The sequence below is a fragment of the Clinocottus analis genome, unplaced genomic scaffold (genome assembly GCF_023055335.1).
Source record: "Clinocottus analis isolate CAN_PGR_092001 unplaced genomic scaffold, fCliAna1.0.p SCAF_11, whole genome shotgun sequence".
Classification (NCBI taxonomy): Eukaryota; Metazoa; Chordata; class Actinopteri; order Perciformes; family Cottidae; genus Clinocottus; species Clinocottus analis.
In genome coordinates, this window is record NW_027175832.1 from 17123411 (window position 1) to 17137316 (window position 13906).

Consider the following 13906-nt stretch of genomic DNA (forward strand, 5'->3'; position numbering starts at 1 on the left):
TTGACCTCTAATTCAAAGTTAGAAGCTTGCAATTAAGTTTAATTTTGACGAGAAATATGTTGTTATAACAAGAAATGCATGTACATTGTAACAAGAAAAGATCCAATCAAATCCTAAACAAAAGTATTTTTTATTGAACATGAAATTATTAATTTGTACTAACTTGTAAAAAGTGATTTCATTTTTGGGATGCGATGTTGAGATTCTTCTGTGACTGACCACAGCACATTTTAAGTATATGTAAATGTTTTAAGAACAATTTTGAAACGTATGGGGCAGTAAACTGTAGAGTTAAGAATTATTTTTACTGATGTAGCGAAGTGTTGGTGCGGAAAGAGCATATCATTTTTATAACCAACGAAACTGTATTATGTTAAATATGGGAAAATACCATTAAAAGGAAAAAGTAGCTCTTTTCCAGAATCAGCAGTAAGAAAAATAAATAAATAAAACACTCAAAGTGAATGTGTTAAAAGATTGACTTCTGCAGACAAGCACCTATTAAAAATTGGATAAGTAGCACCATGTGTGGAGCAAACAACAAAAAACCTAATCTACACTGGAGTAGCTCATTGTATACTGTATACAACAGCTGACCCACTAAACTCCTTCTTAAATATGAGTAGCTTAAGTCCATATTTACACATGATCACAGTATTCATATGGACAAGCGCCTTCGTAATGCACCGTATCTGAAGTTGTCATCTTCTTAGAAATGTAGGTTTCTTTGACTAAATCAAGGGGCATTCCACACCTGCTGCAAATCAACAAATTGTAAACAGAGGGAACAATGGGGCCTTGTCCAAGCTTTTGATAAAGACACGTCAAAATACAGCGAGTTTGTTTCTTTAACGATACAATCTTGGAAAATTGCTTCATTCACTTATTGGATTTTTTTTTTTATTATCAAGCATTTGTATCTTGGAGGAAACCATTTGGTGTACTTTCACTTCACGTCATAGAGTTGTATTATCTATTTTCCATCCCTTTTCTTAGAAACAGGATTGTATGTTTTAAATCTTTTACCTGCTAATGAGTTGCACATTTTGTTCAGTAATTGCAGATATGTGTGTCCTCAGTTTTTTTGTGTATTTTCCCATCTGTTAAGAGGTTTTACTGAGAGCAGTGAAGGTTTATAGAGCCTTAGTGGAGCCACATACACTGCCTGCTGTGCATTCATAATCGTAATATAGCTATTGCATAGGTGATTAAATTTTTCAGTTCAGACATAGCCTGTAACTTATACAATGTCACGGTTTGTTATACAGTATAACAATACAATAGTTCTCAATTGTGTTGCTGCTGACCTGAATATAATGATCATTAAAAATAACTGCTGGATAACTGCATGAATTGGACTTCTATCCATGCGGTAAGTCAATCAATAACATATCATACAATTTATGGATATGATAAGATTATAAGAATTTATTGAGGCCTTATACAAATCAAAATGGATACCATACAGAATTACAACATATTTGCCCTCTTAGGTCAGCTAAGGCCAACTACAGTTCAACTGAAAGTCTTTGTTTTCCGTAGTCGCATCCAGATAAGAGAAACAGAATGCTCTAGTTAGCTCGCCTCATGCTTATCAACACATGATGGATTACTTGCTTTTCAAGGCGCTCTCGTAGCGCAATTTTTTGCTTTTTTAAAGACGCATTTGTCGCATAGCCTTGAAGACAGCTGAGTTTAAAACACTGAAGACACACAACACAAGAGATAGTTTGCCCTCACTGACCCCCCTGCACACACACACACACACACACACACACGCACACGCACACGCACACACACTCACTGATAATTCCAGGAGTCAAAGCCAAGAAGGAAGGACCAAAGTCTAGTCTCGACCAATCACAATGCTTTGATAGACAATACAAAAGTTAGAACTTCACATAGAGAAGCTGCCCTTTTTTTCTCTACCCGGGAGTTGAGAAATTGACCTGTGCACGTATTCATTTGCTTTGTAGTATCTTTGCCGAATGGATATCTGTGTTCAACTTTATCACAACGTCCAGCCTCTTCCTCCTGAGACCAAAGTGATCTGGAATATAGTTTTCATTCAACAGATATCATGCAACAACAAGAACACCTCGTTGAAAAGATGCTGATGTAATAAACACAGGTTCCTAAACAAGAACAATTCCAGCTGGTGTGTTTTTTTTTTTACAGAGAAAACTAAACATTTCCCCATGAGCATAAAATAACTGCAAATATGTCTGGTCGTTTTCATCCAATATGGAAATGTATTGATATACCACATGCATTGTTTGGCATTTGCTTCAGTGGGGACCAACATGCAGATTTTAACAAGCAGGCCTAAAAGTTTCCTGCACATTTCAAATTTCTCCCTAGATATTGTTGTTTGTTGCATGTCATAAAGTGCCACTGTACAGCTTAAAGTGAAGTAACACACTTGTCCTTACAAGTAACGTGCTGACCAGTGTCTACATTCCGCGCGAGCAAAACGTCACGCACACATCCGAGGTTGCTTTATTATGAAGCGATGCATTGTGGGATTTCAAAATGGAGCCCATGCTGCCCGGAGTCAACCGCGACCTCCTGTGTTATGTAGCCGTCCACTGTTGTTAACAGACGCAGCGGCCATTTAATTTCCACACGTAACACACTCGCATCGCCGTGTGCGACATGGGGGTTCTGTGTTTCGCTCGGGGAGCGTTCACGTCCGCCACGAAACCCGCGGGTCGGTATTTGCGCGTGCCGTTTCTCTCCGGTGTTTCGGCTCCAGCGCGTGACGTGAGACGGTACAGCCAGGACGCTGGCCGGGGACACGTCCCTGCTCAGTTTGTGTGCTATCACCTGCCTCACAGGACCTTACTTAACATCCAAGGACAAGACACGGGCGCGTTTCTTCAGGGGATCATAACCAACGACGTGGGGCTGCTGGAGGAGCCTGGACTCACGGCGCTGTACTCGCATATGCTGAACGTACAAGGAAGAACCCTATATGACATCATGCTGTACAGGTGGAGGATACTTTCATACCATTTGCTCACCACGTGGTTTCGGTCAACACCAGGGCGGGGCTGACGTTACTTATCTTCAAACGCGGTTGCTGTTCGTTGGCAGCACCCCAGTCAAACATTAGCTGAAGCTTAGCACCAACCTAAGTTTAAACTTCCTTGTCTTAAGTCACTGTTTAATTAGGTCTCTCCGACTTTTAAGTCGGTGGAACTTAAAAACGCAAAAGTGTACACTTCTCCAGCTGTTGCAATGACCTGTTTTACAATAGATACAAAAACAAGACAAAAAAGGCACAGGCCCAATGTTTAATGTTGCCACTTGTAGAACTGTATGTCGATATGTAGCACACATGTTTTGGTTCTACTTAAATCTCCCTGGGGTAGTAATACACAAAGTCATTAACTCGGTTTAATCAGCAGATTGGGGGAATGCATGTTTTCACCATAAATGTATGCAGTAACAATGAATTAACTGAATGTATAGTTTTAATGGTGGATTTTTTTTTTTCATGACGCACTGAATTTGCTGTATTTTCTTTCAGCCCGAAAGAAGCCGATGCAGGACAGCGTGTTTTCCTAGAGTGTGACAGCACAATTAAGGACTCCGTCTTGAAACATTTGAAGATGTACAAGCTCCGCAGAAAGGTCATCATAAACCCCTGTCCAGAGCTCTCCGTATGGGCGGTGCTTTCCAAGCAAAAGAACGCGGGTCAAGAGGCCAGTAAACCTGAGCTCTCCTACCCAGACAAAGCTCTGGTATGGGACACCGATCCTCGTACTCGGGAAATGGGCTGGAGATTGGTGTTGGACAGTCAAATTGACCCTTTGGACGTCGTTGCATCATGTCAGAAAGGTGACTCGGGAGAGTATCACAGACATCGCTACACAATAGGTAAGACCAGTTAGTATGTCAGAATATGTACAGTTTGGTAGAGAGGAGCATGAAAAAAAAGGAGAAAAAAACAGGACAAAGTAAGGATTCGTATGCCCTTGTACTTGTATGTGCTTTTTGATATTTTTTTGACACGTTTTGTTTATTTCCTTTCCTGTCATTGTTGTCTAGGACTTCCTGAGGGAGTAAGGGACCTTCCCCCTGGGCTGGCACTGCCACTAGAATCAAATCTTGTCTACATGCAGGGCATCAGCTTCAGCAAGGGCTGTTACATTGGCCAGGAGCTCACAGCCAGGACTCATCACACTGGGGTGGTTCGGAAACGCCTGATGCCAGTGCGTTTGTCAGCCCCGGTCCGAGACCTTGAGGAAGGAGCCGTGCTGCAAACGCAGTCGGGCAAGCCAGCTGGGAAGCACCGAGCAGGGGTCGGAGAGCTGGGCCTGGGCCTAATTCGTTTGGCTCATGCCAAAGAAGCGTTGACACTCAAATCTTCTGACGACGCAACAGTGTCACTTGAGGCTTCTGTGCCAGACTGGTGGCCTAAAGATGTGAAAATTGACTGAAGAAGAGGATGTTTTATAGCTCCCTGAAATGTGACACACATCCCATCTGACAGACTTCTTGCAGACAGAACCCTGAAGTACAGTATGTTACTGTCATTGCTTCCCAGCTGTGTGGCACGAATCCCATTTTGTGAGTATTTTTGTTCTCTTTGCAATCAAATCTTTTTGGGGTCATTTTTTCTTTTTGAGACTGGAAAGTTATATTTATCATACAATTATATTTAAAAAACGATATTGCAGCTCGGTACTACAGGATGTGCCATCAGTGGTATGGTATTAGTGGTTGTCGAATAAACTTGCAAAAAATCAATACAAAACCTCAATGCGTATTTCTTTTAATTTATCCATATTTTAGTGCAAAACCAATTCTAAACATTCAATAAGTGACAGATGAGATTGCCATTCCTCTCAATCCAAAGGTGTGGCAACGCCTTTATTATCATCTTGTTCGCACTATACAAATTGGCACTTTTTCCATTCAAGCCATTTCCAGACTACAATAACATTGTGGAGACACCACGGAGCACCTTATTCCTGATAAAGGAGATGCTGCCCCCTTGTGGACTGTATGGTGTCCCGAATTTGCTGCAACATGGTTTCTGGCTGCAAAGTCAAAGATGAATGATCGAGCCGCTTAAAGTCTTCATTGCAGAGTAGGCATTCAATAACGTGAGCCACTCTTTGGAGGTCAAAGGCAGCATGGTAAGGTCCAAGTGTGGTGAGGGTCTCTGAGAGGTGCTGTGGGTAATCGGAGGAGTCCCCGGAGGAACAAGCGTTCATGAGAGCCATTCGGTTGTCTGCGATAATTTTCAGGAACGATGCAAATTCTGCGTAGTTAATACCAGAGCAGGCCTTCATAATAACCTGAAAAATAAAATGACAACTTTTAAGTACAACGCTGCAAACATTTGCTGTAGCAGCATGTGTCTAGAAAGCATGCAGGCTGAACAGCCTCGTTTCTGAAGTACCTGGCAGTGCTGATGCCACGAGTCCATCGTGTTTCTCCACTCGTCTATCTCTTTTTGAACAGACGACAGCTCGTTCTGAAGGAACTGCCACATGATGTCTACGTTGCAGCCGTTCAACCAGTTGTGATTAATAGAGATGGTGTCCTCCTGTAAATAAGAACATTAAAGAGAGAGACTCTCCATGTCACAATTACATAACAGGCCTTCATGCATGATATGTTATTGGGTATAGTTAAACTCCACTGCTTGGATTTAGTTGCCTTTACAGCTCTTACCAGATTATAGACTTGATGATGCCAGCCGCTGGGCACGAAAATGATTTCACCTGCCTCTTGAATAATTTCAAGAGGTTGACAGGCTTCTTCAGAGTGTGGGAAAAGATCCCCGTCTCGAAGCTCAGCCGACGTCACATCATAAGGGAGGTTGCCGTGAGTGTCGCGTAGAAACTCCTCCTGACCTGGAGGATACAGGAGCCATTTCTTCCTGCCACAGATGTTTGCAGACCAACTGTAGGAGCGGAACACATCCGCGTGGAAAGGGGTCCTGGAGACGAGGAAGCGCACCTGATCGTATGTGTTGCCTCACAGTTATAAAAACTATTCAGAATTGTTTGTTTTTTTTTTAGACCTGATAATAAAAAAGCTCTATTCAGATTTTTGCCAACATGTCAAATGTTTCATACCATGAGCCTTTTGGTCCCATGTAGACAAATCGGTAGTCATCCACTTCAATCGTATCCCAGTATTCATTAAGCCAGTCAGAAGAAAAGAAGACCGGTGTGGTGTAAACATTATGCTCTGGAAAGTCCCTGTAGAACCATAATAATAAATGCATCATGGAGTAGTTATAGAGAATGCACACAGTGCTGTCTGAAGCAAATCAATATGAATCAATACCTTGATATATGCCAGTCTTTAAGATAAAGACACCCTTTAGGTGACGAGTGGCCATTTTGGATGTATTCCTTCCAGTATTGTATAAATTCTTTGAAAGGCATGACTTGTTTAGGGTTTGCATTGTACTCCTTTGCATTGCAGTTTGCGACAGGAACAGGAGTCTCATCTGTGACGAAGAACAAACACATTATACATGTGCAGCTGCACGGTGACGTATGGCAGTGGGTTAACGTGTTAGCAATAGACCTATTTACCAAACTCTTGCAGTAGTTTCTGGAAATTGGGCTTCCCCTCCTCAGACACCCACTGTTTTCTACATTTCCAGTCCTCCGTGAACCTCCTCGAAAACATACAGGGGTGATTTGGGAGCAGGTACTTCTTGAAAAACTTTGAATAGCTCAGCTCCTTGTCGATGTAGTCAACAAAATGTGAAGACCAGAACTGTTCATACGACTGCCGTGGCATTTTGACCAGGCTGCAGCAGTTACGGTACGCCTCCCTGTCCATAGCGGGACGCGACACCTCGTCGAGCCTGTTAGCAACACCTAGCTGTCACCGCTCGGACAGCGAGAAACTGAAAGAATGAGCTAGTAGGTCGACTGGGTTGACATTACGCAGCGCACGTCTTCTCAATAACGCTGTAAGACGTCGACTAGATGAGGTTAGACATCTTACATTATGCTAATATTTATATTTGTTTTCGTTCTCTTTTGACCACAAGTCGCCTCCATCCCAAAGGGGAGCAGCTTACGGTTCCTGAACGACGGACATATCTTACCGTTGGTGTTTATTCACTGTCTCTACTTCATATGTTACCGTTTCAATGTATTTAATACTAACACTTTAAGGTATGTATTAAAATATGTTTTTACTACATCAAAAACCGCCGACCTAGCTTAGAACAATTACGCCGCGATAGGATTTCCCTGGCAATTATCGTTGTTTCAAGTCGGACAGTAAACACAGTCGTGCTCCAGCGCGACGTCACTTCCGTAATAAACACCAGCGATATTGATGGGTAACGCAGTGCTCAGACCAACGACGTGATGTTGATTATCTGTAGCGTTTGGACGGATATAAATGCACCAAGAAGACGTGATAATCGCTCAAAGGGGGGTCATAACGTTATTACGACGCATACGTAATGCGGTCAGTTGGACAGATAGAAAGGTCGCTCTTCCAAAACTGAAGCTGCCAGTCTGAACGCCTCATCTGCCTACTGGATCCCTCATTACATCCTGAAGAAAGTATGTTCAATGTTAGGACAGAGTTCGCTCAGTACAATGTTTTTAACAGCAACATGTGTGTGGACTTGTCTTGTACACAATGTGTTGCCTAATACTGAAGCTTATTTATCCTTTTAGGTGAATCAGTGTATCTCCTTTCCAAAAATGAGCCGAGACCTTCCCATCCACAGCTGGTTTGGCTCTTATTACATCAACAGTGACAAGCGGTGGGAAAATGGCACGCTGTCCCTCACCCGGACCATGGTGCACTTTGTCTCTAACCAGAGTAAGGAGAGTCTGGCCAGCTTCCGCCTCTCCAGGATCATGGAGATCAAGATGGAGTCGTCCAGTTTCATCTTCAGCACTCTCACAGTGCTTGAAGAGGGCAATGTGAAACACTGGTTTGGATCCCTTAAACCCAACAGGGTGGTGGTTTATAATGTGTTGGAGCATTTCTGGAGGGAACGCCTGCTGTCCCCCTCCTCAGAGGCCCGGGGGGCCGAATGTCAACCCTCGAAGGGCAGAGAGCTGATCAATCTGGTGGCCGGGACCCAGAGAAGACTGGAGGACACCGGAAGGGTCCTCAGCCACCAAGGAGAGCAGTTTGACAATATGATGCAGGGGCTGGAGACGATTGACTCTGATCTGGGCGTGGCTGATAAGTAATTATCTGAACATTTTCTTGATGATGTTAGGCATTTTTTTTTATTTGGGAGATGCCGTTGACTGCCATAACTAAGTAGTTCCAATACAAAAACAGATCCAATATAATAGTGGAACAAGTCATACACTCATGAATTCCTCCTTTCCCTTTTAACTCTGTTGCAGGCTTTTGCTGGAGCTGGAGTCTCCCTCCTGGTGGCCTTTTGGTAAACTCCCCTGGAAGGCTCAGCAGGAGGCCAAGGCCGAGGATGGCGCAAGAGCCGCGGCCGCCGCAGCTTCTGCGGCCGGCAAAGGGTCCGGTAGAAATAAGGTGATCACAAGCATCCCAGCTGTCGTGACCCAAGGCGTGAACTCCGACTTAAAACCGGGATGCTTGTTGGTGCTGGTCTCCTCGCTGGAGGTGCGAGACACAAACTGCCAACTCCTCCATCGCTTCGAACGAAACGAAATCGACGAGATCAAGGTGCACAGTCCGTATGAGATCACTGTCAGACAGCGGTTCATTGGGAAGCCAGATATCTGCTACAGGTTCCTGTCTGCCAAGATGCCAGAGGCAATGTCAGTGTTGGATATGCAGTACAAGAAGAAAGTGGATTTCACGAGTGAATACGCCGCTTTCAGAGCAACTCCAGCTTCATCGCCGAGTGGAGGGGGGCCAAACTGGAACGAAGGTAAGGCGTGGATAATATAAATATATCAACGAATCAAACTTGATTTCAGACTCCAGGTCAAGATAATACAACATAATTCAATAGAATAAAATACATTCAAAAGCACAATTAAAATACATAGACCTGCCAATGCCTTATAGAGACAGCTGTACCAATTTCATCAAAGCTGGGCCTTGTAGCATGTAGTACTAAACTTTAGGATAAACCGGGATGATTTCATTTTCTGAGTAATCAACCCAGAATATATATATATATATATATATAAATAAAAGATTTCCTACAGTTTGGATAATACAAACAACAAGTATAAAGGGCTCCTTCACTGTTTCCATGTCTCGTATGAAATTGACCACTAAGTGGCAGTAACGGTCTATATTTCCACCTCTGTATATTTATAGGTGTGCAGCCACATGTAAAAACATCTCATCCACATACTTTTTGGACACGATTATGGGTGTCTCTCCTTGACAGATATTTTGTTTTGATGAGTCACTTCATCCTGATTGCCTCAGTTACTTTGGGTTTACTGTCTGGTTTCCTCATAAACATATGCACTCTGCATTTTTTCTTTTTTGCACCATCTCCACCCATGGAGTCAGGTTTGCTGCAGAAGTGCCAAGAGACGGAGCTCCCACTGGCCGTCCCAGCAGGAGCGCTGTCCCAGTTGCAGGTGCAGGTCCTCCAGCCGACTGTCAGTCAGGCCGAGGCCCAAGAACTCAAACAGGTGAGACCTGTGCCGATATGTGACTCGCAATTTAGAGTCTTCATATTCGCGTCATCATATTTAATATCGTATACAACCCTATGGTTTTTAGTGGCATGCATTTTAAAAGTTCCGTTCCAACCCACAATTCACCAGAGTGATTTTTATTTTTCATCCTGTATGATTAAAAAGTTATCCAGTGAGACCACAAACCAAAGTCCATCCTGGTTTTAAGAGAAGGGAAGAAACCTGTTCAGTCGTTTGGTCAGACTTTACAACGTCTTTCCATTCAGAACGTCGCAGCTCTGAGAAATGTTACAGACACGGTCTGTGGTGGCGAGACCTTCACAGTGACGCAAATTCAGACCTATGATGAAGGCAATTTTTATTCCAAGTTTTATTCTGAGAATCACATTTTTATGTAAAACCGTGTTTTTTGTGACATCATAAGCATCACATACAAATAATTTAGATGATGAAATGAACGTTGACTTCACGAGATGACTGTGATTGTATTAAAGCCTACTAGATATCTAAAACAATGTGATCTCTGCTAACACAGACATGACAAAACCGTCTTTGCGATAAATGTTAGGGAGAGCTTTATCAGACAGAAGGTTTCTGAGGCCCATACTGATAAATATTTGAAAGTAGAAAACATCTGAGATTGATATATCTGCAGATGTAATTTTTTTGTACATTAACCACAACATAAAGAAGGTAATACAGAATATTGCATTGGCTTGCAGCCTTGTATGACCCGGTCCTGAACAGTCCTATTTCACGATGCCTTATTTTGTCAACCCACTGCGTAAATCTTATCTCGAACGAGACATTGTTAAGACTTTCTACCTAATATTTAGTTAATTATTGTTCATAATAACGACGTACAACGTTTCACTGTTAATCTTTTTTCAAACACATTTATCACAGCAGTGACAGCGTTGGGCTGTCTATTGTGTTCACAAATGGCGCATTGTCTACGGCTGACAATGGGTGAAACTTCAAAGGCTGCCAATTTGGACTTAATGCTCTGCTTCTGTACACACCCTCCTTTTAATGTAACTCATGCCGAGATTAGAATCTACAGCGGTTCAACTTGTACAGACGGTCACTCGGTTTGATATCCTGCAGTAAGTGCCTGAGCAAATATTCCCCTTTGTCCCAACATTTTATACCAGTTTGTATTGCTCGAGGATGGAAATTACTAATTTGCTAACGGCACAAACTGGTTTACTCATTCATAGGTTTCATGTGCTGCATTTCTTCTGTTAATTCTCAGTCCTGAAATGTCACAGTCAGGCACCAGATGAGCGTTTTAGCGCGCGTGTCTTTCCTCTCAGCTCTCGCCTAAATGTTTCATTTAAGGGCTTTCGACATGACTAAAGCCCTCGTACCGTGGTATAAGCAGCAGCTAAAAATATTCACTTTCTGTGTTTTTCTATGACACACTAAAACTGTGAATGCTAACTGCAAAGTGTGTTTCAGTCACGTTCTCCCAGCTGAACAGTGAGTGAGCAAATACAGTCGTTCCTCGGTGTACATTGACACACTACCTGTTTTCCAAACTGCCGTCTGGAACTGTTTCTGTGCTCGGGTCCAATGTCCGGCCGCTGAAAACTGACATAATGTCAGTGGGTGTGTGAGAAGCATGTGTAGCATAGCATAATATTAGTTTAGAAGCCATGGCAGTGGGGGTTGGGGGAGTGTTTATTGGATTTTGCTTGGCACATCCCCTTGTATTTAAGTTGTTCCATCAACCATAACATACACAGTTGCTGCTATAGAGATGTAGCCGCAGTGTTCCTTACAACCACCGAGAGCTGAAAACAAGCAGTATTGTATGATTCCAATGATCCCTGGGAGATAAGCCAAGATTTCTCTCTGAATATCTTCCCAAGCTTCATATACTGCATAATGTGGAACATCATCGTATCTGCCACGGGAGTAGGTGTTATTGCATCCGTGCTTGTGTTGAATTGTAAAGTGGCTCCCCGATCTGCAGACATTCAGCAGCAGGCCATTGTCTGAAAAAAACCAACAACTTTGACTTTAATTACATTTTCCTTCTCACCTGCTCCTCTTTCTCGGTTTCACCAACACACTCACTTTCAAACTCACTGACCTCACGTGTGCACGTCTTCACATATGGTCCACATGTTCCATTTAATCTTCTTTTATTTGTGTCTTGCTCCTCGGTTCAGTCCGTGTTCACTGGGGGCTAGGGTGTAATTCAAACGAGGAGTGCGTGCGTCCATTTTGAATCGTGTGTGTGTGTGTGTGTGTGTGCGTGTGCGTGTGCATGTGTGTTTATGCAGATGCTGATGCAGCTGAAGAACCTTGCCCTGGAGGCAGAGACGGAGCTGGAGCGGCAGGATGACGTTCTGGACGACCTGACCAGCTCCACTGACAGAGCCACCATGCACATAGAGAAGCACACCTGCCGCATGAAGAGGCTGCTGTAGCTCTGACGGTCCAGCAGACGCATGCAGTCGACATGTCCTCCCCAAGAGAGACATGCACTGTCGGCTTCCTCATCACCCTCACAGCATTGCTACAATGTGAGAACAGCAGCAGCGGCTTGCTTACTCAAAAATACTTTGTTTCAAATTTTACTCTCTATTTCCATGTGTCTATATGTTTTATTTCATACATTTATTTCAAGCAATTGAAACACATATGACTGATAATTGAGGTAGTTCCCCCTGAGGCACCGAGCCGCTCTGCTGCTGCTGCTGTTCTTGCATTGTCAGCATTACATTTGGCTTGAGACGCTATTGGCCGCACAACTGTCCTTTTTTTTTTTTAAAAACACAGTTTTTCAATTCTCTTACTTTTTGGAGTTGCCCTGTGGAAATCACATGCTTGATCACCACTTGGTTCATATTCTGTGGAAAGAAAGGTGTGCTCTGAAGTATACCAATAGGTAAATAAACCAAAATGAGCCCACCCAGCACTAGAGCCAGTGACTGGTAGTGGGCTTGGCTTCAGCTCGTGAAATCCCAAAGGCAATGTCCGTGCTGGTAATCGAGTGAGGGATCACATCGTCATCGGCGCACCAGCGACTTCGCCTCCTTGTTGAGTCGCCGGAGTGGGATTTGCGGGAATAGCTTGACTCCTCATTGCATCTCAAGCCCTGATGACTCTGTGTGTCTCTTCAAGTTTACACTTCCCCCGGGTCCAGCGTGAGACAGCAATGACAGGGACGGGCAAAATGGACAATGCCCAGTTATTCTCTTTGCACAAATGAGTTTATAACAAACTGCATGTTGATTCATAACAATGTAATGATATTTGTAAGACTGGAGGATGACCCTGACGTAATCCTCCTGATGTAAATTGGGTTAACATATTTCCCAATAACATCGTTTGCAAGTAATGGACTGGCAGATAAAGTGTTCCAGTGTTGTGTGTGTGATTCTGAAAATGTACTGGAACCTTCGCTGTGCTGATGAACTTGTCTTTCTCAGGTCCTACAGTAGGTGTCACTTATTCTCTCTGGACACAGCTTCCCTGTGGCTTAATGTTGCATGTCTCAATACTGCCGCCTTGCATCAAGTGAACATGTCCCATTATCACCGCTGTATGGCAGACGACTGTAAATGTGCAAATGAGTTCTGGGAAAACATGACAGAAACACTCTTGTTTGTTAAATAGTATACACAAAGTACTCCATATTTAGTTCCACATCTGCTGTATATGTCTTGATGAAGATGGGTACTATTCTGACTCTTGACAGACACATGTATTTTAACTCTGTGATTTTATTGTGGTCTGTTAATTTAGCTGGAAGTTAAACTTGTCTGTACCATGTTGTTAATAGAACAATTGCAGTGCCGTATAAAGGCTGCTCTTTGCTAAATGTATCCCCACAATGGATAAAAGTAAAATATTAGCTATAAATAATTAGGGGGAAAGTAAACCTGCATCTTTCTCCGAGAAAATAAATGAATAGATTAAGCAACACATCTGGCATTGGAAGTAGTGGAATGAATTGAGCTCGGAACTTGTCACTAAAGAAAGTCTGTAACAGCATAATTTGCAATAAAGTACTCTCCGATTATAAATGAAATGATTGGTTTATTTAAATTATATTGGTTGAAAGCTGTAATATGCATTTGTTCAAACAATGGGTCAAATTATGTGTATCAGGCTATTAAAGTATATGATTATGTGTCAGTTATTGCAAGGAACCCACATGTATACATACAGTTCCTCTGAGGTCTGGGCTTCAGCATCTTTGAGCTCATTGTTCTGCTTCATGCGGTGCTTTCATTAGCATGTTGCGCTGCAGCTGGTTTTAGCAGCAACGTGCTGCAAAAAAAATCCATTTA

General features: G+C 42.9%; 3 protein-coding genes across 4 annotated transcripts; 2 read left to right on the top strand and 1 right to left on the bottom strand.

The window, feature by feature from the left end:
- The first annotated feature begins 2546 nt into the window (after positions 1-2546).
- iba57 (iron-sulfur cluster assembly factor IBA57) lies at positions 2547-4762 on the top strand. The gene is made up of 3 exons (XM_068570925.1): positions 2547-2993; positions 3533-3882; positions 4054-4762. The coding sequence occupies exons 1-3, from the start codon at positions 2656-2658 to the stop codon at positions 4443-4445; spliced, it is 1080 nt and encodes a 359-aa protein (XP_068427026.1). The 5' UTR covers positions 2547-2655; the 3' UTR covers positions 4446-4762.
- An 85-nt stretch (positions 4763-4847) lies between these two features.
- On the bottom strand, positions 4848-7313 carry jmjd4 (jumonji domain containing 4). The gene is made up of 6 exons (XM_068570922.1): positions 6564-7313; positions 6310-6475; positions 6096-6221; positions 5689-5956; positions 5414-5560; positions 4848-5309 (listed from the first exon to the last, which is right to left on the bottom strand). Exons 1-6 carry the CDS (start codon positions 6814-6816, stop codon positions 4974-4976), a joined length of 1296 nt encoding a protein of 431 aa, XP_068427023.1. The 5' UTR covers positions 6817-7313; the 3' UTR covers positions 4848-4973.
- Positions 6817-12375, top strand: snap47 (synaptosome associated protein 47). 2 transcript variants are annotated; one of them, XM_068570924.1, is made up of 5 exons: positions 6817-6970; positions 7674-8197; positions 8364-8869; positions 9469-9593; positions 11891-12375. In XM_068570924.1, exons 2-5 carry the CDS (start codon positions 7701-7703, stop codon positions 12035-12037), a joined length of 1275 nt encoding a protein of 424 aa, XP_068427025.1. In that variant the 5' UTR covers positions 6817-6970; positions 7674-7700; the 3' UTR covers positions 12038-12375. The 2 variants fall into 2 exon arrangements, with proteins under 2 accessions (XP_068427025.1, XP_068427024.1); XM_068570923.1 differs by having other exon boundaries at positions 6819-7556.
- The last annotated feature ends 1531 nt before the right edge of the window (positions 12376-13906 follow it).